Consider the following 23236-nt stretch of genomic DNA (forward strand, 5'->3'; position numbering starts at 1 on the left):
TTATGCTTACTTGCCCAGTACTTAGAGTTATAATTTGGAAAACTGAAATCTAGTTCACATTCCTCTTCTGATTGATTTAACTCATATCTTCTATCCCCCCAGTGTGTCCTTCCAGGATATTGATAAAAACATGATTCAAATTACTTGGGCAGAGAGAAGGTTTGACCAAAGGACATCTTACCTCAATTAATGCATTCCCACAGCAAATTATTTCCTTATGAAAATTCATTTTTTATTAAACATATACATGAACTTCAATATACATAAATTTCCCTCCAAACTCCTCATGTTGTATAAACACAAACACAAAAATTCCTAAGAAATCTGCAGTTACTTGAAGGCAAATGTACAAAACCCCAGCATTATAAAGTAGGCACTGGGATGTAAGAATCAACTTCTTTAATCAAATAACTTGTATTTCTTACTCTTTTCATCAGTTATTTAAAACAAGCCTATAGCATTTTAAGGTATAGTACACAATACCTTAAGAACAACAGAAATAACTATGTAGGCATAGAAAGACTCATCACTACTCTCAGGACTGTATATTTATTAACTTATTATTAAATTATTTATTTTCTATTAATATCTACACTCAGTTTATTTCAGTGTGAATTAAAGGAAAATTCTACAGATTTCAAAGTAAGTTCATCTATTATCTTTGTGATGGTTTTCTTGACAATTATGCCTGAGAGTTTTCTGATTGCTCTAATGCGAAATATCCGGCTTCAGTCTTGAGAGCACCCTTTTTGGCATCCCTGTTTATACTCGACAGTTTTATTGGTGTTTATGTGAAGAGAACATTTAGTGGAGTTCGTTTTTTTAGAACAGATTCTGTTAAATTTTGCAAATATAGTTACAGAGGTATCTGGGATAACAGCTCATAATGTGGCAGTCCACATTTAAACTGCTTCCCAGCAGCAAGTGTCTGAAAAGACACCAATTAGCACGGAAGATTTGTAATGTGGAGAACTAATGCTTCCAAAAATAAAGATACAAAGATGCTGACTACTCAGTACAGTAAATTTACACCTTCTGTCTAACAGAGCAGGTCTAAAGTAATGGATAAGGTTATATAGGTCTCACATAAGAAATTAACTTAATCCAGCAATAGTTTGGACACACATGATTCATTGTACACAAAGTGGGCTTTCCCAGTTTTACTAATGTGACAATTTTGAACAATTCCAGTCCCTGAAAAATTTCTCAAATAATAAAAATCTGGCTACCAGGTAAATACATTGCCTAGCTACAGGGATCCACATGTGTATGGGTGCACTGGTATGTGCATTTTACTGACCGCCAAGACTGGACCACAAAATACATACACAAGGTATTTCTCAAATGATCTATTTCCTATAAAGCCTTCAGTGACTCAAAAGAGAATTTGAAAAATGTGGGGGAAGCTAAATGTTGATGAATGACAGTGTATCTATGAACAAAAGAAGCAAATTACTATCTTTGTAAAACCCACAATTGCCTCTGAGAACACCCTCAACTATAACACTGCATTCTGGTGATTCCAGTTACTGAATGGCCTTGGCTTATCATTAGGAAGGTTTTGCATTTCACAGGAACATTTTCCTCTAATTTCACATAAGGATTAAAATACAGTTCTGCATGAAGTCTGAACAGTGCTTACAAATGACACTGGATAGCAAGAAAAAGTCTTCACAGTCTAGATCTCTGGGTAGCTTTGTTTTAATTAATTGTATGTATTTTCATAACAAGTTCTCAAGACTAAAGCAATGGAAATGTCTTCTTTCCTCTGATATTCTCAGACCTTTTGACTTTACCCTATTGAACAGCAGGCTAATTTTACCACAGTAATGATTGCTGCTGCTATTTCCTCCCCCCCCCATTAGACATTTCAGTTTTAAGGAAACAGTTAATTGGAATCTTTTTGAATTCACAGGATTATTGTCACCTTCCTTGTATCTAATTTCCATTTTATCTGCTTAATTCTTCCCAGAAATGCTGTCAAAATTTTATTCACAAAACACACAGAAGTAAAAAAATGCACTTTTACAGAATATTTCAGTCAACATATGCACATGTACTGTAAGGTACACGCATATATATGTATGCATGTAAGTACGTATACAGGTAACAGTTTCCTAGGTTACTTGGATTCTCCAACTTCACTGATTTCCAGGCAAGCTGTAAGTCTTCAGTATATCCAAAAATCACATAGCCTCTGTTGCATGGTTTTAGGTGAACTCTGGTGCCTATATGTAACACCATGAACTTATTTCTATCACTCCAAATTCTGGAAATTCAGATATAATGTTCCAATCAAGTACGCTCCCTAAAATAAAGTAAAAATAAGCTGACAGTTTGCTTGACCATAGCAAGCACTGTCTTCTCCAAACTACTTCAGATATGTCTGCATATCCTACAAAATTTAAATATAGGAATTAATTACTAATAAAAAATTATGACTGTCTAAACATTCTGATCATTAAGACTGATCATCAACTACCATCAGCAGCAAATTTTAATCAGAAGAACCTTTGGTTTGTTTTCTTATCCCCAAATAATTTCTAGTTCTAGTGCTCCTCATTTCACCCCCTGGTCACTGAAATTTTGATTGGGAGATTCATCACATGGAGGATTGACAAGCACTATTCAGAACCTGCTTTTCCAAGGGAATATGGTGCTAACAGCATAGCAAATATTTACTTTCAAACTCTATATTGCTAAGTTTGACTCAGTTCCTCCCTCTGCTGCTATCTCTTTGTACTTTTGCTGTCTGTCAACTTTAAATAAGCATTTTCTATGCTACCAGGAAATACTTTCTAGTAATTACCCAATTAAGGCTAATATCTTCATTTCCTTCTGGTTTGGTGGCAGACCCCTCTTTCTCAAACAGCCATTACTTTTCATTCCCTAGGTACGTATTTAAAGTAGCAAGAGCAGGAAAAGAAAAGCAAGTCTATTACTACCAACAACTCACCAAACGCCAATTTATCAGTAACTCTGAATATACACAACTTTAAACACTTTCAGCTTTTTCTTTGGGCAAGTGCATTTCCAGATCAAGTAAGCTACAGCAAATACCAAACTGTGCATGATTCTTCATATAGCTGAATTACCTAATATAATTCAATTATCTAATATTTCGTGTTTCAATCCTGATAATGTCCTCAAATATTTCCATTTCATTTCTCTACATTTTTATTACTCAAAAACATACAGCTCACAGATCAATTACTTTGATTTTTTAACAGTCTTTATAGAGTCAATAGAAACAACTGTATTTAGAAATTCTACTTTTTCATTGTACGACACACTGTTTGTACCTGATAATTCAACAACATCACTGAATATATTGGTTTAAATTAGCTGAAGTACTGCTGCCAGCAACTCATCTTGTTTTATTCACACCTAAGCAAAGAAACTATTGCCTTCAGCATGAAAAAGGTCTTCAAAACTGTTGATGTCCCAAGGCTCCTTAACATCTACACATAGATCACATTTGATTTGGACATATTTAAAATTTATGTAACAATGCATTAATAACTGCAGTCTTAAAACATTAGCATGGTTAGAATTAAAAAATAGCCACAAAAATGCTTCAATGCAACACATCTTACTTTTTCTGACCTGGTTGACATAGCTCCAACCATGGGATTACAAAACGACAATGTCAGAATGTAGCGTGCAATCATCAGCTTCAAAAAATACAAAAATAACACAGTAAAAAAATGATATTTTGATAAATTGGTGGAATATATGAAAATTAAAATAGGATACAATATATAAATGAAAAGTATGAAAAATAAAAGTAAATGGCAATGAAAAAGGGTATGACTTCTAAGAATCTATTTTTGTCTGCTTTTTCATGTAGATGTTAAGCAAAATTTGATTATTCATAGAATAAACTTACAGCATCAAAATGAAAGCAAATACTGATTAAAATATGGGACTTTGTACTTCACAGATAGGCTTAATGTAAATAAATAAATAAATATCTATGACACTTTTACACTGTGGCACGCAATTGAATGTTTTTTTTTTTATTCATACCTAAATGTTCCTGTGATTGAGTCGTATATTTTTTTCTTCAACTTTCAGTAGAGGTTCTGTTCAAGGAAAAAAAAGAAAACATAAAACTGCTTTGAGAGGATACTATATTGGGTGTGACATGTAAACTTGGAATCTAAGTAAAAGCTTGGGATATTTTATATTTTAGGCTACTCTGGTGATTCTTTACAGGCATTGTTTGGAAAATTAGTTCTTCTAATAGAGAAGACATTACAGAAAATATAAAAAAAAAGTGACAACAAATATGGTCAGAAGAAAATGGTATGGCAAAATCGTAAATTTGCAAAGCTCCTAGTAATAGGAGAGGGAGAGAAAAAAGAATAATTATCAGTGGCAGCAGATTTGAGAGGCAAACCTTGACCTCCAACTCAAACATTTCAAAAAGTCCGGATGTTTTGCGTCCATGAGTCTGAGTAGCTGAACTGTAGAGAAGTGTCTCTTGGCAAGTGTCAGCCTCATTTCTTTGACAATCAGTGGAACACAGAGGAGAGAAAGCTGAGATGGGGAATCACTGCAAATCATTGCATGACTTGTTACGGCAACATCCACTGTCACCCCTGTAAATTTAGGAGCTTGTGGGAACCGGTGAGCTTAAGTCATCCACTCACTTGTGTCTCTGACCTTATACATTCTACTTCAGCTGTATGATCTTACTCTTAATGACTAACTACTGTGCAGTTCAGCTCCAAGGTACTCTATATGAGTAAATTCATTAAAATTCAGCTTTAGAAGGATTTAAGATAGTAAAAAATACACACGTATTAATGAAAATATTTTCATCACATTAATAAAAATACGTGACTAAAAATCCAGCCTGCAGCATATTCTCACAGAAAACAAATGATATTAAGAAGTTGCTGTCTCTTTTTGTTGTTGGTTTGTTTTTTCAGGATTGCATTTGCTGAAATGCACACACTGTATGGGAAAAACAGGGCATGCAGCAGATGCATTGAATTGGCTCACTGAGATGTTTCAGAACATAGTTGTGATTATGGAAGAAGCAGAAATTAGAGTTACTCTAATGGGACTCCCAAGGACTCTTGGTGAAAGATTATTTAACATTTTTATTGATTAATCAGTGATATTCATGTAAAGCTTGCTATTAACAAAGAGATGGCTTTAATAAAGGTTGGCAGTACTTTCCAGTTATACATCAATTTGATTTGCCTTGCAGGCAAACAAAATAATTACATTGTAGCTAGCTGCACTGTAGTACATCTGGTGAAAAAAGGATTCCGGCTACTTATGTTAAAAAATGCCTTGGAAAGCAGTAATCACAGCAGAATATACAGGAAACTGTCTGAATAGGAAACCTTGATGAAATGGTATGGCAAAAGGGATTAGCCTGACCTTTTGGGAGTTTGTAAGGGGAAGACAAACTAGAAGGTAGGAATTTGTCTCACCTTCATACATCTACTACTGTAACCCTATGATTTGCTTGCTAATTTGGTGTATCTGCTTACAACATCAAAATACTTCAAAGTGTTCAAAAGTGTGTCACAGAAAGTGATCTAGATGCTGAAAAGTTAGCATTGTGGTAAGTGTCTTGGGGAGCTTGGGATATCTGGTTTGCTGAAGAGAGGTTTCACAGCTGATGTGTGCCCTGGTATCTGCCAATGGAAAAGATATCCAAGAATAGGTGCCAGCCAGTCTCCATGAAAAGACATAGTAAGATCTAGTGACTGGAATTTTAATTTAGACAAATTTAAAAGAGATACAATTTTTTAGTTGGAAATAAGTCACATTGCTGGCTGATCCCATCACAAGTCATCAAATCATGTATAAGCTAAAGCCTTGAAATCTATGAATGTATCAGTTCCTCCATTTTTCTCCTTCCCTTGTGGCACATGATAAGAATAGTTTCCTGAATATACCCAACATATCCAACATTATACCCAATCCGATATGCTGGAATGGTTTAGCCTCACTGAATTATTGGGCCTTGACAAAGAAATATCAGTGCATCGCCAATAGGACAGACAGGTCACAGCACATGTTCTAGCCTTACACTTCACAAAAGCATTACCCAATATATAGAATTTAAAGAACAGAAAATTAAAAACTAAAATTACTTAGAGCCATCACTAAGTTACTGACTAAATCAGGGCACTTAAGACAGGCTATATCTCCTCTAACCTTATACAGCTGTGGCCACAGGCTCCTTTTCCACTCAACGGAGAGAAGGGGGAACAGACTGCCTGGAATACTTGACATCTATCTGAAAGTGAGCAATATCATACAAATGTTTACAATGTAGGTCTTAGGTGAGATGAATTCCAGCCACACACCTCACATTTCTCATGGTAAAATCAGGGAAGTATAATAAGCTACATTTGTAACATGTTACTTGGTATTAGGCAAGTAACAAAGTTCTCATAATGTTAGGGCTCTCCAATTCAAGGCCTATTGGTACAGAGAAGCCCTGGCATCAGACAGTGAGACTACAAGCCAGTGTCAACACTAACAAAATGAACATATAAATTTCAAAATAAAAACCATGCACGAAATCTAACAATTCTTTTGGGATGCAGCTGCAAAATGTGCTAATCCAAAAGGTATTCATTTAGGCACAGGCAACACTAGTTGGCCCTAGAGTGAAGACGTGGCCTTGGGAAGCACAGGACAGGTATAAAGAGCCCTCAGTTGGGCAGGGCAGGTTTCAGCAACCCACACTTGGCAATATCCGAGTGTTACTCGGCCATACTTGAGTAGCAGGAGGGCTGGGGGGGCACTGAGAGCAGCCACCCTAGCCCAAGAGGTGTGTTCTGCAGCATGAAAAGGGAATTTAGGACAGGGGGCATTTTGTGTCAGTTTAACTTAAAAACCCCCAAGCCAACCAAAACAGACTATCATGTCTACAGTCATGCCAAAACTACCATACCCTGTTTTATATAAAACCTGGGAGCTGGCAGACCATGTGCCACGATGATGGGCACACCTTGGTCAAAAAAAAGCTACACAGGAACGGCAGCTGCCCTCATTGATGGCCTAAAGAAAGCCTGTGGCTGATCACACTGTTTTCCGTGAAGGACGAGGTGAGGAAGGCCGGCGGATAGGGAATGGAACAAGGACGAATGCAGGCAGGGGCCGGGAAGATACGGGAAGAAGCCTTGCCCGTATCTTTCCTCAGGAACCCAGACGAAAAAGCAACCTCTCCCTCGCTTCAAGCCCGACTCAGGCGGACAACGACCCTACCGCAAACCCCTGGCAGGAGCCTCCCGGCCAACCCCACCCGGCGGGGGTCTCGCCGCCGCGGGGGCGGAGGCAGCGGGCAGGCACCTCCCCGAGCGGCGCCCCCGGTCCTGACGGCGTTTCCGGGCGGGGGAGCCGGGATGTGCGTCCGGGTTGGGTCGGCCCCAGGGAGCGGTTGCCTCTCGCTTTCTCTCCGTCTCCTCTTCCCTGCCTCCGTCCCTGCACCGCCGTGCCCTCGGAGGGAGCGCTGCCCGCCCGCTCCCGCAGGCGGTGGGTGAGAGGGGCCGCGGGCGGGGACGGGACCCGGCGGCGGCCGCGGCATCCCGGGCCGGGCGGGCGGGGAGCGGGAGCGGGGCCGGGGCCGCGGGAGGGGCCGGGGCGGCCGAGCCTCCGCCCTCGGCGTGGCCCCCGGGCAGGGTCGGGAGGGGGCGGTGGGTGTCTGCGCGGAGACCCTCGGGGGTCTCGTCTTCGCCCAGAATGGCCATACGGACTCCCGGTGCTAACGGGGCTTGCCAGACACTCTGTAGAAACGGATGTAGGCTGGCCTTTAATGCAGCCAGGGCAGCCCAGAAACGGCGTCTGTCTGGGCGAGCGGAGCGAGGGTGCCGGGTAGCGCAGCTCTGCCAGCACGGAGTGCGACTGGGGTGATGGGCAGAGCCTTTACAAGGGATGTATTTTCCCATCCTTCCCAAGGAGGGTGGCGTGCCTCTTGGGAGGTAAATTTGCCACTCTGCAGTTGCGAAATGTTACTGTGATGATATCCCGGCACAGCAAAACGCGGGGGAAACTTAGCTTTTATCAGATAGGCACTGATGAAGTTGCAGCAAGTCCGAGGGCAATCAAGAGAGACTTCAGAGCCTTGGAATGACTGGTTAGGGGATCAGGAGTGCAAGCAGTATTCTCTTCTGTCCTTCCAGTAGCAGAGAATAAAAAGGAAAGAATCAGAGCCTGGTGTTATGGGCAGAATTTTGTGGGTTTTGATCATGGGTGGGTCTACATGACACCAAGCCTGCTGTCAACAGATAGGTTATGCCTGTCTCAAAGTGGGGAAAAGATCTTTGACAGGGGTTAGTAGGACTCACTGAAAGTTTTAAACTGGATTTGAAGGGGGAAAGGAATAAAACTAGGCTCCCTAGAGAAAAGCCTGGGGGAGGCACACCCGTGTTTGAGGGACAGAGGCCCAGAGAGTGGTGGTGAATGGAGTTAAATCCATCAGGCGTCTGGTCACTAGTGGTGTTTCCCAGGGCTCAGTGTTGGGGACAGCCCTGTTTAATATTTTTATAGATGATCTGGATGAGGGGATCGAGGGCATCCTCAGTCAGTTTGCAGACTACACCAAGTCAGGTGGGAGTGTTGGTCTGCTGGAGGGTAGGAAGGCTCTGCTTAGGGATCTAGACAGGCTGGATTGATGAACCAAGGCCAACTGTGTGAGATTCAATAAGATGAAGTGCTGCGTCCTGCCCTTGGGTCACAACAACGCTATGCAGTGCTACAGGCTGGGGGAAGAGTGGCTGGAGAGCAGCCTGACAGAAAAGGGCCTGGGGGTGCTGGTCAACAGGCAGCTGAACATGAGCCAGCAGTGTGCCCTGGTGGCCGAGAAGGCCAAAGGCATCCTGGGCTGTATCAGAAATAGTGTGGCCATCAAGACCAAGGAAGGGATTGTCCCTCTGTACTTAGCACTCGTGAGGCCACAGCTCGAGTACTTTGTCCTGTTCTGGGCCCCTTACTGCAAGAAAGACATTGAGGTGCTGGAGCATGTCCAGAGAAGGGTTTAGAGATAAGTCCTATGAGGAGAAGCTGAGGAAGCTGGGGTTGTTTAGCCTGGAGAAAAGGAGGCTCAGGGGAGACGTTGCTGCTCTCTACAACTACCTGAAAGGAGGATGTAGCCGGGTGGGGGTCAGCATCTTTTCCCAGGCAACTAGCGACAGCCAAGAGGAAATGGCCTCAAGTTGTGCCGGCAGAGGTTTATTAGGAAAAATTTCTTCACTGCAAGGGTTATCAAGCATTGGAACAGGCTGCCCAGGGAAGTGGTTGCATCATCATCATCATCCCTGGAGGTGTTTAAAAGATGTGTAGATGTGGCACTTATAGACAGGGTTTAGTGGTGGACTTGGCCATGCTGGGTTAATGGTTGGACTTGATGATCTTTGAGGTCTTTCCAACCTTAATGATTCCATGCTTTTGTGATTCTCTGCTTCCATTTCTTCCTCATTAAAAAAAAAAAAAATCCACCAAAACTTGAATGAAATATCTTTGCAATAAGCCCAACAAATTATTTTCTATTTCTGATTTTTATTAATTTCTAATTAATAAGTGGCAAATCAAAGTTCGTTAAATAAGTTGCCTGAGGTCACTTAAACAGTCTATGACTGAGGCAGAAATAAATTGTACTATCTATATGCATCCTGATGTGTGTGATCATCTTTCCTCTTGCTTTTAGTCACAGCATTTTTATGAACATAATAGCTATTTACTTTGTTGACAGAATCAACAGTTTCCTGAATAAACCAGAGAGTTGCCTGAGACACAAAGATGTTGGAAGAAGATATGGAAGTGGCCATCAAGGTGGTAGTTGTAGGAAATGGAGCTGTTGGGAAGTCCAGTATGATTCAGCGATATTGCAAGGGGATTTTTACAAAAGACTACAAGAAAACTATTGGTGTAGATTTCCTGGAAAGACAAATCCAGTATGTATTAAGGAGATGACATACTATTAACTTTTACCTTTCTCTCTAGTTCTTTCTTCTGTTGTAATCCTGAGATTTACAAAGACTTGGAAGACAAGGCCTGCTGTTTCTGAAGCACAGTAAAGGCAGTTGTTTTCTCTCTTGCACTGTGGGGTAAAATTATATCATTTATTCTCCATCCAAAATTTAAAACTATAAATAAAATCTGGAACCTCTGTCGTACTAAGCTCTTTGACGAGTTTCCTTTGTATTCTACCACTTGTTGATTATTTTTAAATTTTTTTCAATAATTTCTTGTGGAAGAAGTGAAACTGCTTGTGATAAAATGATTACACCAATTTATTAGCCAATGTAGATAAAAATGACTGTGGAAAACAATATTTAATGTCTTTATGCAGTATAAGCAGGTAATACCTAATTATGTTTGATAAAGTGGAAAATACTATGGTAATGAGAAGTAAGAAAATCCTATGAATTCTGTAAGCTGATTAAAAAGACAGTAGGACCATTCTTCAAGCACCTAAGTTTTGTTTTGATATCTATATTATTTTTCCTTGTAGAGGGAAATATAGAGGAAGAGGAGGAAAGGAAGAGGAAAATGCTCAGTAAAGAGCATATGATGTAATTGAGGGACTGTTGCCATATTATGTTATGAAGGTGAATGTATTAATAGTAAGTTACATGATGTTTAAATAAATTTGACTTGGATTACTTACACTGTAGATACATAAGTATTTCCATGTCAATTGTTTTGAATTGCTCCTCTTATTGTATTGATCACAAAGCCTTGCTGTTTGTTTCAGAGTTAATGATGAAGATGTCAGGCTAATGTTATGGGACACTGCAGGTCAAGAAGAATTTGATGCAATAACTAAAGCCTACTATAGAGGTAAAAATACTATGTTGGTTATTTGGTAATTGTTGGGGTTTTTAGGTCAGCAGATCTCTGAAATACATAGAATGTAATATGTTTAGTTCGTCTTTTTCAATTCTTAAATATTTTTCCCCTTTGTACAAGATCCTTTTATTAATTATGTACCACTTTATGCAGGATGCTCAGTAGTGCCCTTTAGAAAACATGGAATGAAATGAGACAAATATCTGCACAGAAACTGGGCAGAATGTAGACATTCAAACAATCAAATGCAAATTTATATTTTCCCTCTAAAAGTGTTTTACTACTTCTGTAAGACACATATTTGTAAATGTTCCAAAAACTTTGTAATTAATCCAAGGGAGAAAAAAATCTACCAGTCATCCTAGAAGGATAGTTTACTAGGCACAGCAGTTCTTCTGCTAGTACAGTCTGCCTTGAATATCTTAACACAAGAGTAATAAGCAAAGTGTATTTACTTCATAAACTATTATTCATGTAAAAGCAGTTTATCTGTTTATCCAGTTACAAATTGCATACTTAAGTTTTCTTTGCATATAAGTTAACAATGGTTCTGAAATATTTCTTTTTGGTTTTTAATGTGAGAGAGATGAATGACTTGGCAAAATTCCATTGTTCAGTTCTTGCAAACTAATTGCCTTATGGTGGGGAAAAATATATTGCTATGGTATAAAATCACCTCATTTAGAGATAAAATAATATTTATGCCATGCTGTTTAAGGATGTTGCAATCCTCTGACCTTTTTATATTTCATAAGCAATTTGTCAAGTAATGGATTTTTTTTTGGTAATAGTTCTAGCTGTAGCTCATAATTAATGATTAAGAGAACTTTGCTTTGTGTCCAAGAAATACAAACAGAACACAGGAATGGGGGATACTTGGTGAAACTCACAGAAAAAAGAAAATTCATACTGATTAAAAATTTTTCATGCTATATGTAATTAATCTGAGATATTCATCACAAGATTATACTACAGTCTTAAAACATTAGCTATCTATTACTTTTATACTTTCTTACTAACTAGTAAATATATTGAAGGCATATAAATAATAAAGCGTCTCAGCATGTGTTTACGTGCAAGGAAAATTAGTTTCTTGAGAATAACCAAGGGCTACTGGACACTCAGAAGACCACACACTAATATTTCAGCTGTGGAAGTACCTTCTCAATATCCATGGGGTTTAGCTGTGGTTTATAACAAAACATTTTGTATAATTTATCACAGTGCTCTGATAGAATGAGTATGAATTAGAAATACAACACCTATTTTCTCCAAAAAGCTACTAAACAATTTACTTGAAATAATCACAACTTCATCTGAAAACTTTTAAGTTTTCTGCTTTTCAGAATCCAAATTACTGTACCACAAAGAGTAACATGAAATGTGAATTACAGATACTGCGTACGGGAAAAATATTTGCCTTCTGGTCTCCATTAAACTGCCTGGAAAACAGTGAGCAATAAAAAAACCTCCCTTTTCCTTTTTCCAGCCTTTCCACATCCCCTCCTGTTCCTTTCCCCTGCATATATTCACCGTGCTATAATTAGCTTTAAAGGTAACAGACCCATAGCCATCATGAAGAGTGGGAATAATAATCAAAATAATATGGCAACGTATTTTCATTTGGGGAATTTATGACCAGTGATTTGGCACAAGCTAGAGGGAAAAATGCACTTTATAGGAGGAACTTGAAAAATCCCTCATATTTTAATGGATTTTTCTTATTTATCAGCTGATTTGTATTTACTTGTATTTGTAATTTTCTGTATATTTCTAGGAGCCCAGGCTTGTGTTCTTGTGTTTTCTACAACTGACAGAGACTCCTTCAAAGCAATCCCTACCTGGAAAGAAAAAGTTGTGACCGAAGTTGGAGACATTCCCACAGTTCTTGTGCAGAATAAGATTGATCTTCTTGATGACTCTTGCATAAAGAAGTAGGAGTTTTATCATACTGTTTTTAAAGATCAATATGTGCCCCCTGTATACATGAGTTTTAAAACCAGAAGTCTCTGGGAATTTCTGGTGAAGACTTAAGAGTATCTGGGTTGTCCAACCTATGCCCTGCATCCAGACATGCCCTAGAAGCACAGAGGATGGGTATTGCTGCACAAGATACTCGGGCAGATGAGCTTGCAAAACTAAGAGCTTTCTGTTTGCTTCACGTCGCCTTCTGAAGCCAAAAATAATAGAGGAATAATATAAAAACTTTGGTTGTGCCATGATATGATTCATGCCCCTTTTTTAATTTTTTTTTTAAATCAGAAATTCTAAAACTATAAATTTTCTCTCCTGTTAAAATACACACCTACTTTTAAACTGTGGTATGCACCAGTGAAGGCATGTTGTATAGTTTGGCTAGTGAATACTTGTTAAAATGATGGAGTATTAAACAGGTTGTTTGAAAAAGCATATTAACATTCTTTATTTCACTCTTTTTTAATTTGTGTTTTGTTGATTTTTATCAGAACGTTATAACTATAGAAATATGTATGTGGTTATATTTTCAAACTGCATGCTGCTGAATCTTTCTTGCTGGTTTTTTTTAAGGTTTTATTGTCTGTTCATTCTGCCTTTGTGTGTATGACCAATTTCATTCTTGCTGTAAAATCAGCTTAACAAAAGCTAACTTTTATTTACCACAGCATATCACGTAGAAGGTAGTGCATGGCGAAGTTTATCATTCTCCACTTCCTTTATTTCCACCATCTTCCTGAGAGATTTAAATTATTTCTTCTTTTCTGTTGTTTCCTACACTGGCTTTCTTTGTTATCTGTTTGCTATTGATGGCATGAATCAGCTTCTACTCCCTCTGCAAAGAATACTGAGGATTTTTCAAAGGAAAAGCAAAATTGCATTTGAACTCCTCCATTATTCATGGTATGTCACTTAGGTTTGGTTCTCAGAATACACTGTCTGCCTCAGTAACATAATCTTTCTGATGATGTGACTTCTCATAGGGAAGTATTTATATGTTTCTTCAGCTTTTTCTTAAAACTTAGCATAAGTTCTTTTTCTCTTCACAGAAAAAAGTAATTCTTGATTTCATCTCTGCACTCATCTGATTGCTTAGCATTCTGCTTCATTAAGATATACTTAAGGATTACTTTTTTGTTGTTGCTTTGACTTTGCAGTGGTAATTGTCCTGATTCTAGTGCTGTTAATTACAGCCAACTTTCTTTTGAGTTTCACTGACACCTTCAAACCCTTGGGAAGCTTTATTTAATGCAGTCAATAAATACTGAAAAGCGATTACTTTGGGTCATTAAGAAACTTCATGTGAAATACCTTCTTTTTATAATGGAGATATTGTAAAGAAATTAAGGATCAGGTGCTTTTTTACTGTCTTGAGTTTCTCAACCCACTTTGCCATGTCTAACTTATCAGGAAGCAATTCGTTTATAAGAATAAATGCTGGCAAGTGAAACAGATAGGGATTTACAAAGTTGTCTTCTGTTGTGCAGTGAGGAGGCAGAAGCACTGGCAAAAAAGCTAAAAGTGAGGTTCTACCGAGCGTCTGTGAAGGAAGACCTGAACGTCACTGAAGGTAGGTGCAGCAGGGGGGGGCCTCTGTCCTGCCCCCTGCACTGTGTCCGCCTAGTTCAGAGCTCATCTGTTACTTCCCACATCATTGCACACTGTGGGCAATCCTTTTTATATTCCTTAGCAGCACACCTTAAACATAGCTGGAATTACTTGGTATCAGTGTGTTAGGCCCATTTCTTTGTGTACGTCTTTCCCTTCTCTCCCACAGTGCATAGCTGCAATATTTACAAGTGCCAAGGGGTTAAGGCTGTTTAGTCCTAATGACTGTCAGTAAACACCGAGCTTTTGAAAAAAATGTATGTAGAAGTTCAATTATCACAATATGCATATTACTGAACAGATTATTTTGTAATTGTTAATCATGGCTAGGCTTCGCGAACGAAGATTTGGGGAGGGCTCTACCCACATTTTTTACAAGTGTGCTGGTGGCTAAAAAGGCCAATACAGGATAGACACGTCCGGTTGCAAAAGGCACAGCAGAAAGACTCCTTAGGTGGTATATTCAGCAAGGCACGATTCTTTCTGCGTTGTCTTCTCTCCTCAAGAGTGATCCTGCGTGTTCTCAAAAGCATCAGCAGCGTTATAGATGGTGTGTCTCCAGGTCTCCCAATTGGAGGCCAGAGTAGACCAGTTATGATGATCAATATGGTTGTGGCCGAGATGTTGTTTCAGGGAGTCCTTGTATCTTCTCTTCGGGGCTCCTCTCATGCGGCAGCCAGTGGCAAGTTCACCATAAAGCAGGATCTTAGGGAGGCGGTGGTCCTTCATCCTTGAGACGTGCCCTGCCCATCGCAGCTGTGTTCTCAGCAACATGGCCTCAATACTTGTGACTGCTGCTTGTTTTAGAACAGATGTATTGGTCACATAATCTGACCAGTGGATGTTTAGGATTATATGTAATTGTTAATAGTTAATAAATAATTGATATAAGCAATTATTTCATCGCTATATTTAAATAAAGTAAATTAAAAGATTGCATTTTGTGCAGCCTTTTTTCTCCTGATGATATTTTATTAGTTCCCAAGTACCTCTTTTTAATGCATATATTTAATTTCATAAGAGTACTGTTATAATTTTCAGTCTCTGTCTTTTGTGGTGTGGGTTTAAATAATCATGAATTCTAATATCTAATGAATTTTTGTTTAATTATTTAAACTTAATAGTAAACTGAATGTTTCTTCTCTATTAACATCATTCACCTTGTGAAAAAATCTGCAAGAGAAAATGTAAAATGCTTCTGTAGCGTCTTTACATGAGTTGAATTACAAATGTAAATAATCATAACATGTATAGGTTCTGAAAATTCTGCTTTAGTTATATATTTTTTCAGATTTCTAGGTCAACTTTTTATTCCCCAGTAGAAATGAGGGTAACATTAGTTAATTAGAAAAATGTTGCTGCCAAGTTTTATTAATAGACTTACTTTACATGGCTGTTATTATTTTAAGGGTTCTTGCAAACAGAATATATGTATTAAATTCCTACACACCTTTAAAAAATTCCAAGTTGCATGAACTGGAACATTTGGCAATATATATGTGCCAGCTTTTTTATAGGAGTATTGAGGTGCTTATGTGCAGGACTCTAGTGCTGCACACTGTAAGACCTGGGCAGACACTGGACTAACCTGGATTCTGCCCAGGTACATGGGCCTGCTGAGAATCACTCACCAGATTGGGCTAAACCTGTGATGTTGAATGCACTTTTGCCACTGCAGAATTTTGATACAAATGCGTTATTATTAATATGAAGATTTTAAGCATTCTGTGATGTACCTTTTTTCTTTTTAACATTCCAGTTTTTAAGTATTTGGCTGATAAGTATCTTCAAAAGCTCAAGCAACAAACAGCTGAAGATTCAGAACTAGTACATACAAGCAGTAACAAGATTGGTATGTATACTGTAATAAAAAAACCCCTGAAACAGTATTTTGTTCCATCAAAGCTTGTGTTCTCATCTCTTTCCTTATGGAATTAATACAAGGTGAATCAGGATCTAATTATTACCTTCCTATCTTAGGATATCATCTCTTTCCTTCTGTAAAATAACTTTGTGGCTCTTAAAAGTTACAAGACTGTCAAACTGATGTATAAAAGTTTCTAGCTACTGTTTGGCGAGTGTCCTTTTATTAAATTCACTTAAACAAGATTGTGCAAGGACTTCAGAAAGGATGCTTGTTGTTTTTTTAAATGTAATTAGTGTTGCTCATCTTGGTGTGGACTTAAGAGACTCACAGGGAAAGAGTCTGGCATGCAATCTGAAGGACTTTTTAAATTGCCTTTTGTAAGGAAACATTGAACTTCTGTAGTCCTTTAAAGCATTTCTGAGTCAGTTTGTTTATTTTCCTTAAAGCTCTCCCTTTTTATTCAGGTCTTTTACTTACCTTTGTATCAGCAAAGTTTCTGAATTTAAAATTGTCATGTTTTTCTTTTATTATATTACTCAACTACCCATAACTTTGTGCAGTTAGTAACATACGCATACACAGATGAGTTCATATACTGCCCTTCAATTACATAGATGCATGCCAGCTTTAAATACTGCCTGGCTAGTAATTGCAACTGCCTCTGCTTCCAATTTAGCTGCAAAATTGACCCAGAAATAGATAAAGCTTTTAAAAACTAGCGTATGCATTTGAGGTGCAGTGCTATGCCTTAGCGGGTGTTGCTTCTTAAGTGTTAAATGTATTATGCCGCAGGAAGTAAAGAAATACAAATACTTTTCTTATCTTTAAATTCTGTAGGTGTTTTTAATACAGCTGGTGGAAGTCACTCCAACCAAAATTCTAGCACTCTTAATGGTGGAGATGTCATCAACCTTAAACCCAACAAACAGAGGACCAAGAAAAACAGAAGTCCTTTTAGCAACTGCAGTATACCTTAGACCACTTTTAAAGGAAATAAAGCAACCCAGTGAATTGGATGAAGTTGTGCAATTGAATACAGAATAAAACCAGCTGTAGAGGTATTTTTACCAGTGCTTTAGCAAATCTTGTGCCTGTGGGATCCTTTATAGAGGGTGGATTTAAATGAACTTGCTGATGCTGTGGGTTTGTTGTGTGGTGTGAGACACCTGGTGGCAACACACAGAACCTTGGCTGCCTTGGGCACTGTAAAAATTAGGCGAGCTTTTCCTTTTTCAAGGAATTATTTACAGAGCTATGAACTAGGTCTTGCTGAATTGCAAAGCACATTTAACATGAGGATAATAAGTACAAGCATAGGTACAGACCGTAACTCTGTGGCCCAAGGTAACATAGCAACCATGCAGCTAAACTTCAAAGAAAACGTTAGAATTTGTTAGTCAGGACACTAAGAAGGTAAATGAAGAACAAAAAGACACTCCTGCATTTTATCCCTGACCATATCAATATGGATTCTGGCAAGTGTGTGCAAGATCCTTGCATTATATATATATGTGTATTAAGGTATATATGTCGACGTTTGGGATGAATATTTAGGCTTGGTTCCAGTGTATGTGTTACTTGGAGATCAGTTAATGATCATAAAATAGTATCTTCCAACTGTCCTTTAAAAATGTTGCATTTCAGATGAGGCTTTCCCAGCTGCCACTGGGTACACTGAACTTGCTATACTTTGGGCCTAAAAGCTTAGATTTAAAAATGTGTGGTGCCAAAAATGCTCCTTTTCACCTAATGCTATGTTACAGATGTTTTGTAAGTTTGTTTTTCTCAGTCTTAACAGGTTGAACAAATGACACTAATAGCTACTCAGAACGAACATAGGTCATATTCTTGTTCAAATTTGATTGTTGTATCCTGTGAAAAAGGAACTTGCAAAGTGGTGTCACGAAGTCTTTATCTTATTAGAAAATTTTTTCGTAAATACCATGAACTAAGTTATGGAGGATCCAAAAACTTGCAGCTGATTATATTAATGAGACATTCTTGAATGTTGTCTCAGATTCAAAGCTAGCTGCTGGTTAAGGAAATCTAATTCTGCAAGATCAGAGACATGGCAAAAAATTTTCAAAGTGCTTCAGTAATTTTACAGAATTGATTCAGATATTTAGGAGCCCAAATCTAATTTAAAGTTATTTGGGCTTAGGCTCCTAAATCACTACGGTGCTTTTAAAAATGCTAAGCAAGATACCTTTTATTTAGCAAAGATAAACACTTTATAATTGTCTTCAAGAGCATGCATGCCTTTTAAAAACTATCCATTTTGTTTACATGGTTTTGTATGGTATGATATAATTTTAACTTTCTAAGATTTCTACAACAAGTCTGCCACTGACAAATGCAAAATATGCTGCTTAAAAAAATCAGAGTTTTAATAGTTTTTAAATGGTGTATGAGAATGAAAATGAGTTGAGTGATCCTGTATATTTTTGAAGGAAGGACTTTTCACTATGTGAATTCATGTAGGAAGCTTGACTGACTTTGTTTCTAAGTCACTGAGTATGAAAACTGAAATGTATTCTTTTTCCCCCTGTCTGCAGGGAGAGAAATGGGTGGCAAGTTATGCACAAACACTAAAGATCTCTGAACTCTGTATTTTGTGTTTACTGTATTAGACTTTCTACCGAGTACCGTTGTTTCTTTGACAAGCTGTTAGAGATCTCCTGTTGCTGGCAAGAAGGCGGCCTTCAAGGCACTCCGTCCCTTCTGCTATTGCAGCGAAACCCTGTGCTCTTCACTGTAATGTTTCCTGTATTTTCTCTTGGATAAAGGCCTTTATTTTTTAACACATGCATTTAATCACTGTATGTATAAGTGGAGTAAAATCCTATCTGTCTTAACAATTTAAGAAGTAGGGATAAGATGGGGATAAGATGGTTGAACATCATGGGGCCACCTTACAACTTAGGGTAGAGTGTATGCATTAAGAATTTTGAAAACTGTTTTTCCATTTCACTGTCTGTCGCCAGTTTTACGTTTTATTCATTTCTCTTGAAAAAGAAAAAAAAAGTGTCTGAAACATCTTTTTTTGCCTTGACTTTGTACAGCATACTGAAAAGTAAGTCTTTATTATGTATAATGACCATTTGTACTATTACACATCATACTGTAACATTATACTATTAATGCAGGTTTTTTGTATTTAAAGTCTGTCACTATAAATCACTGTTTTAAGAACTGAAAACTCAGCAGAAATTTTCTTAGGTGGGGACTTGACAGACTATAAATTTAGGATATGTTGAAATGTAGTACATATACTTTAGTGCAGGATTAGTTATTTGCAGCACTGGGTGAGTTTTAATTTCATTCCCATCTTAAATCTAAAGTAGCTCTTTCTTTGTTGTGACCTTGCAGTGTTTGTTCTCCAATACAACTGAAAAGGAGACTGTCCAAATTAGCATTTTTCTGCAAAGTGCTCTGCATATACGCTGCTTGCAAATTTTGGTTCTTTATCCTACTGGGGTTAGTATGTAGGTATAAACCAGATGACTTGCATATTGCAGGAACCCTTAGGTATTCATATCACTCTTCAGTGGCAGTAACGTTTGCCTTTTGGTTGAAGAGATGTACCTAAATGTTTTAGCACTTGTGTTGTCCCACGTGAATAATTTTTGTTACAATCATTGCTCCATTCTTCACTCAAAGTGTTCTTATTAAAATGTCATATATTTTTGTTAGCAAAACCTACAGGTGCAGAGCCTTCTCTGTGCATCCCTCTGACTACATGGGAGGATGTAGTGAGGATGTAGCTCTGTTATGCCCGTGCAGCCTGGGTTAAGAAGCAACAGATGCTCCTGCCACAAGACAGTTTTGTTCTGTGAGACTTATGTTCATTGCACTCCTGTATATTGTTTATACCTCTTGAACAGTTCATTGGCTGTATTATCTGAATCTTGCCTAAATTCTTTGCTTTTGGCTGATAACACTGCCATTAGCAGAAAACTTCAGTAGTTGTTAATGCCTTAGTGAAATAAAGATTCACTAAAGAGCATGAATGATGCTACAGCTCTGTCACTCCCATGTTGTATCCATTCAGTGAATGGGTGTTCTCCCAGTACATGGGACATCGTTAGATGCAAAGCGGTAATGCTAGGGATGTATTTCCAACTGGAAATAACAAATCTCAAAGTTGTAAGACTGATCACACTAAGATTTTTATGCTTGTGTGTGTGTGGTTAATTTAAAAAAGAAAATTAAATATTCCACTTAAGACAATTTTGGAGCTTTCTTATTTTCAGTATTTAAGGCAAAACTTACCTTTTGTAGCCAAAATTACTATCTGTCTTCCTGTTTAATTTTCTTATGCTTCGTAAAATTTGACTTTATTTTCTTCATTATTGGGCTGCAGCTTATCTGACACAGTTTTGCATCACTTCTGTAGAAGTATGTTAAACTAAAGGGTACTGAGCAGCTGAACATGCAGCACTCTCTGGGAGTTAATGCAGGGGTACACGTTTAAGACTCAGTGAGCCTGTGCTTTGAACCTGTTAATTCACCCCTTCAGGTTGAGAGCTGCCAGATAACAACAGAATGAATGATTTGTATTCATGATTTGTGGACCCTGTGTGGGAGTTCTGTTATGCAGCAAGATAATACACGTGCTGCTCAGATTCCAGTGATGGTACCTGAGCCCCTACTGCTTTCCTCACAAGGTCAGAGACCTTCGGTTGAAGTTGTAGTACCTGAACACTAATTGTAGCAAAATTAGAGAGCAAAAATGGTCCAACAGGCTTGAATTCATCAAAGCAACCTTGCCATCTTTTTGTAGGAAGCCACAGTTGTGCATATTTTCTTTCTAATGCACAAATAATATTGACAGAAGAAAATATTTCTGTTAAATATGGCATGCAAACAGGTAATCAGAATTATAGAATGACAAACACAGCAATTCTTAGATTTAAGGTGAAAGATGCTATAATGGAATAAAAAAACTTGCTAATGTTCCTTGTAGAAGTCTTCTATATCAGTCATCTCAAAGCCAGGTGAGTCCTAGTACTGAACTAGACTCATTCTCTGGTTTCTAGTAGTAGGGTAATACTGATAAATAGTTTGTCAGTTCTGCTGAACTGACTAAAGTTGGTCAAAAAAATTAAAAATTAATCTGGACCAGGAGGAATACCACCATCATTGCAAGGATAAAGATGTATCATTACTAATAAATGACTTAAATGTGAGTGGCTAAAACAGATAATGTATGTAACTGTTTTTATCACCATTGTGATCTCAAGTTAAATGTAACAGATTTTTAGAAAAAAAGGTCAACATACCATAAATCCTAAAGAAGAAAAATCAGTGTTTAAAACTGAATATTCTGTGTATGCCATTCCTGTAAAATCCTTACAAGTTAATTCTGCTGTTCTCTTGTGACACTTGTTGCATCATGCAACTTAAAACATGTTTGTTTGCTTACTGTTTGGTCTGATACAAATCATTACTTTTGTGGTTATATTAAATTGTCAGTATATTAAATTTCAAAAAATTGCTATAACCCTGTGCAACCTCAATCTGACTGAGAAATTTGTGTGCCTGATTCTAGTCCGTGTGTTGCCAACAGCTGGGATGCAAGACAGCATATGAGATACCCTCAAAGAAACAAGTGTGGGCACCCCAGTCTAACAGAAATGCTGTTTCTGAGCTCTTGCCTCCGATTTCTTCACCTGGGGTTGAAATACAAAATGGATTCTGTTCTGCTCTTTCTGGTCATTTTTCTTTTTATGATTGGTCTGGCCAATACAGTGACAAGGTTTAAATCAATGATTGTAGACATTGAAGTGGCATTAAATTATTATTAATATATTAAAGATGCCTGGTGCATTTTCTGAAAAGAAACAGGTAAATATGTTGGTTGGGGGTTTTATGTTGTTTTGGTATTTATTTTTTTTTTTTTTAGTAAAACACAAGTCAGCATCTGTGTCTGCCTCTTTACCCAGGTATCTGAGGAATATCAGAGGTAACACACTCCTGCTTCCTCTTGCACACGGTTTTGCACACAGAAAAACAATTTGCTTGCTTAACACCCCAATAGGGATTAATTGGCAATGTTTTAGGTTCATTACCAAGGCGTTGGACTTGATGACTTTTATAGGTCCCTTCTAACCCAACTATTTTATTAGCACAAGTGCTATAAAAAATAAAAATTCCTTTAGCTAGTGGTACAACAGTGAGCATCTAAGAAAGAAAACAAAGCTCAACACTTTTTGCCTGAATAACGCTATATGTCCTTAAAACCCCCAAATACTGAAGGAATATTCTAAGCAACAAGAAGCTATGTTCCTATTGCACAGCATGATTTCTGAGAAAACTCATGCTGTGTATTATTGTAAAGGGTTTTATTGCTGTTGAATAGCTGGAAGATTTTAGAAGTGGAATTACAGAATTAATTCCACCAAACTCTTAAAAACTTTTCACAGTCTCAAAGCTGAAGCTTTGATTGCTTTTGAAGCACCCACCTGAAGTGCTGTTTCTGCAAACAAAATGCAGTGATAGTGACCTTGTAGCAGCTGAAGTTTCCAAGAAGTGCAGCTCTGAGTTCCCCTGCAGAGCCTTTTTGCCCATCCAAGGAGTTTAAAACCATGGACCTCCGGAGTGTTGCTTGTTAAGGAGCCTGACGTGAAGTGCTCCCACCATGGGCTGGGGCCCTGAGAGCATCCAGGTGTGATGCTCCAGCTGTAACACTCACTGCCACCAAGGCAGCTGTGGTTGGTGGCATCACTCCAGCTCCTTCCAGCTGAGCTTTAACCTGAACCAAGTTCAGAAGGCTGAGGGCTGAGCTACAGAGGTCTCTACTCCCTTCAGGGCACCACCACCCTTGGGTGAAATAGTGCAAGACTGACAAGACTACAGCCGGTTGCAAAATTCCAGGTACACCCTAAAATCTGCTAGTTTTGACCCACAGCCACAGAGCATGGTGATGATGAGCAGTAATTACTGGGAGTGAGAGGGTGGAAG

The 23236-nt window shown here is 38.2% G+C and overlaps 2 protein-coding genes across 5 annotated transcripts in view; both read left to right on the forward strand.

The window, feature by feature from the left end:
- The window catches only part of KHDRBS2 (KH RNA binding domain containing, signal transduction associated 2), a 735331-nt gene extending 718726 nt beyond the window's left edge, over positions 1–16605 (forward strand). The window contains exon 10 of the transcript XR_010429443.1: positions 16594–16605. The gene's annotated coding sequence lies outside the window, so the exon portion shown is untranslated. The remainder of the gene's footprint in view (positions 1–16593) is intronic.
- Positions 7421–22396, forward strand: RAB23 (RAB23, member RAS oncogene family). 4 transcript variants are annotated; one of them, XR_010429451.1, is made up of 8 exons: positions 7427–7513; positions 9725–9926; positions 10730–10815; positions 12602–12758; positions 14286–14368; positions 16166–16258; positions 17111–17331; positions 18829–22396. XR_010429451.1 is itself a non-coding variant. In XM_064650306.1 (7 exons), the coding sequence occupies exons 2-7, from the start codon at positions 9772–9774 to the stop codon at positions 17248–17250; spliced, it is 714 nt and encodes a 237-aa protein (XP_064506376.1). In that variant the 5' UTR covers positions 7421–7509; positions 9725–9771; the 3' UTR covers positions 17251–22089. The 4 variants fall into 4 exon arrangements, 3 of the variants coding, with proteins under 3 accessions (XP_064506376.1, XP_064506375.1, XP_064506377.1); XM_064650306.1 differs by having other exon boundaries at positions 7421–7509; positions 17111–22089; XM_064650305.1 differs by having other exon boundaries at positions 17111–22089.
- Positions 22397–23236: the final 840 nt, after the last annotated feature.

The sequence above is a fragment of the Pseudopipra pipra genome, chromosome 3, assembly GCF_036250125.1.
Source record: "Pseudopipra pipra isolate bDixPip1 chromosome 3, bDixPip1.hap1, whole genome shotgun sequence".
Classification (NCBI taxonomy): domain Eukaryota; kingdom Metazoa; phylum Chordata; class Aves; order Passeriformes; family Pipridae; genus Pseudopipra; species Pseudopipra pipra.

Excerpts from the sequence above, each read along its gene's own strand:
- RAB23 (XM_064650306.1), top strand. The coding sequence starts at position 9,772 with ATGTTGGAAGAAGATATGGAAGTGGCCATCAAGGTGGTAGTTGTAGGA. Across the intron at positions 12,759-14,285 it reads GATGACTCTTGCATAAAGAA|TGAGGAGGCAGAAGCACTGG; the intron begins GTAGGAGTTTTA and ends TCTGTTGTGCAG. Across the intron at positions 16,259-17,110 it reads TACAAGCAGTAACAAGATTG|GTGTTTTTAATACAGCTGGT; the intron begins GTATGTATACTG and ends TAAATTCTGTAG.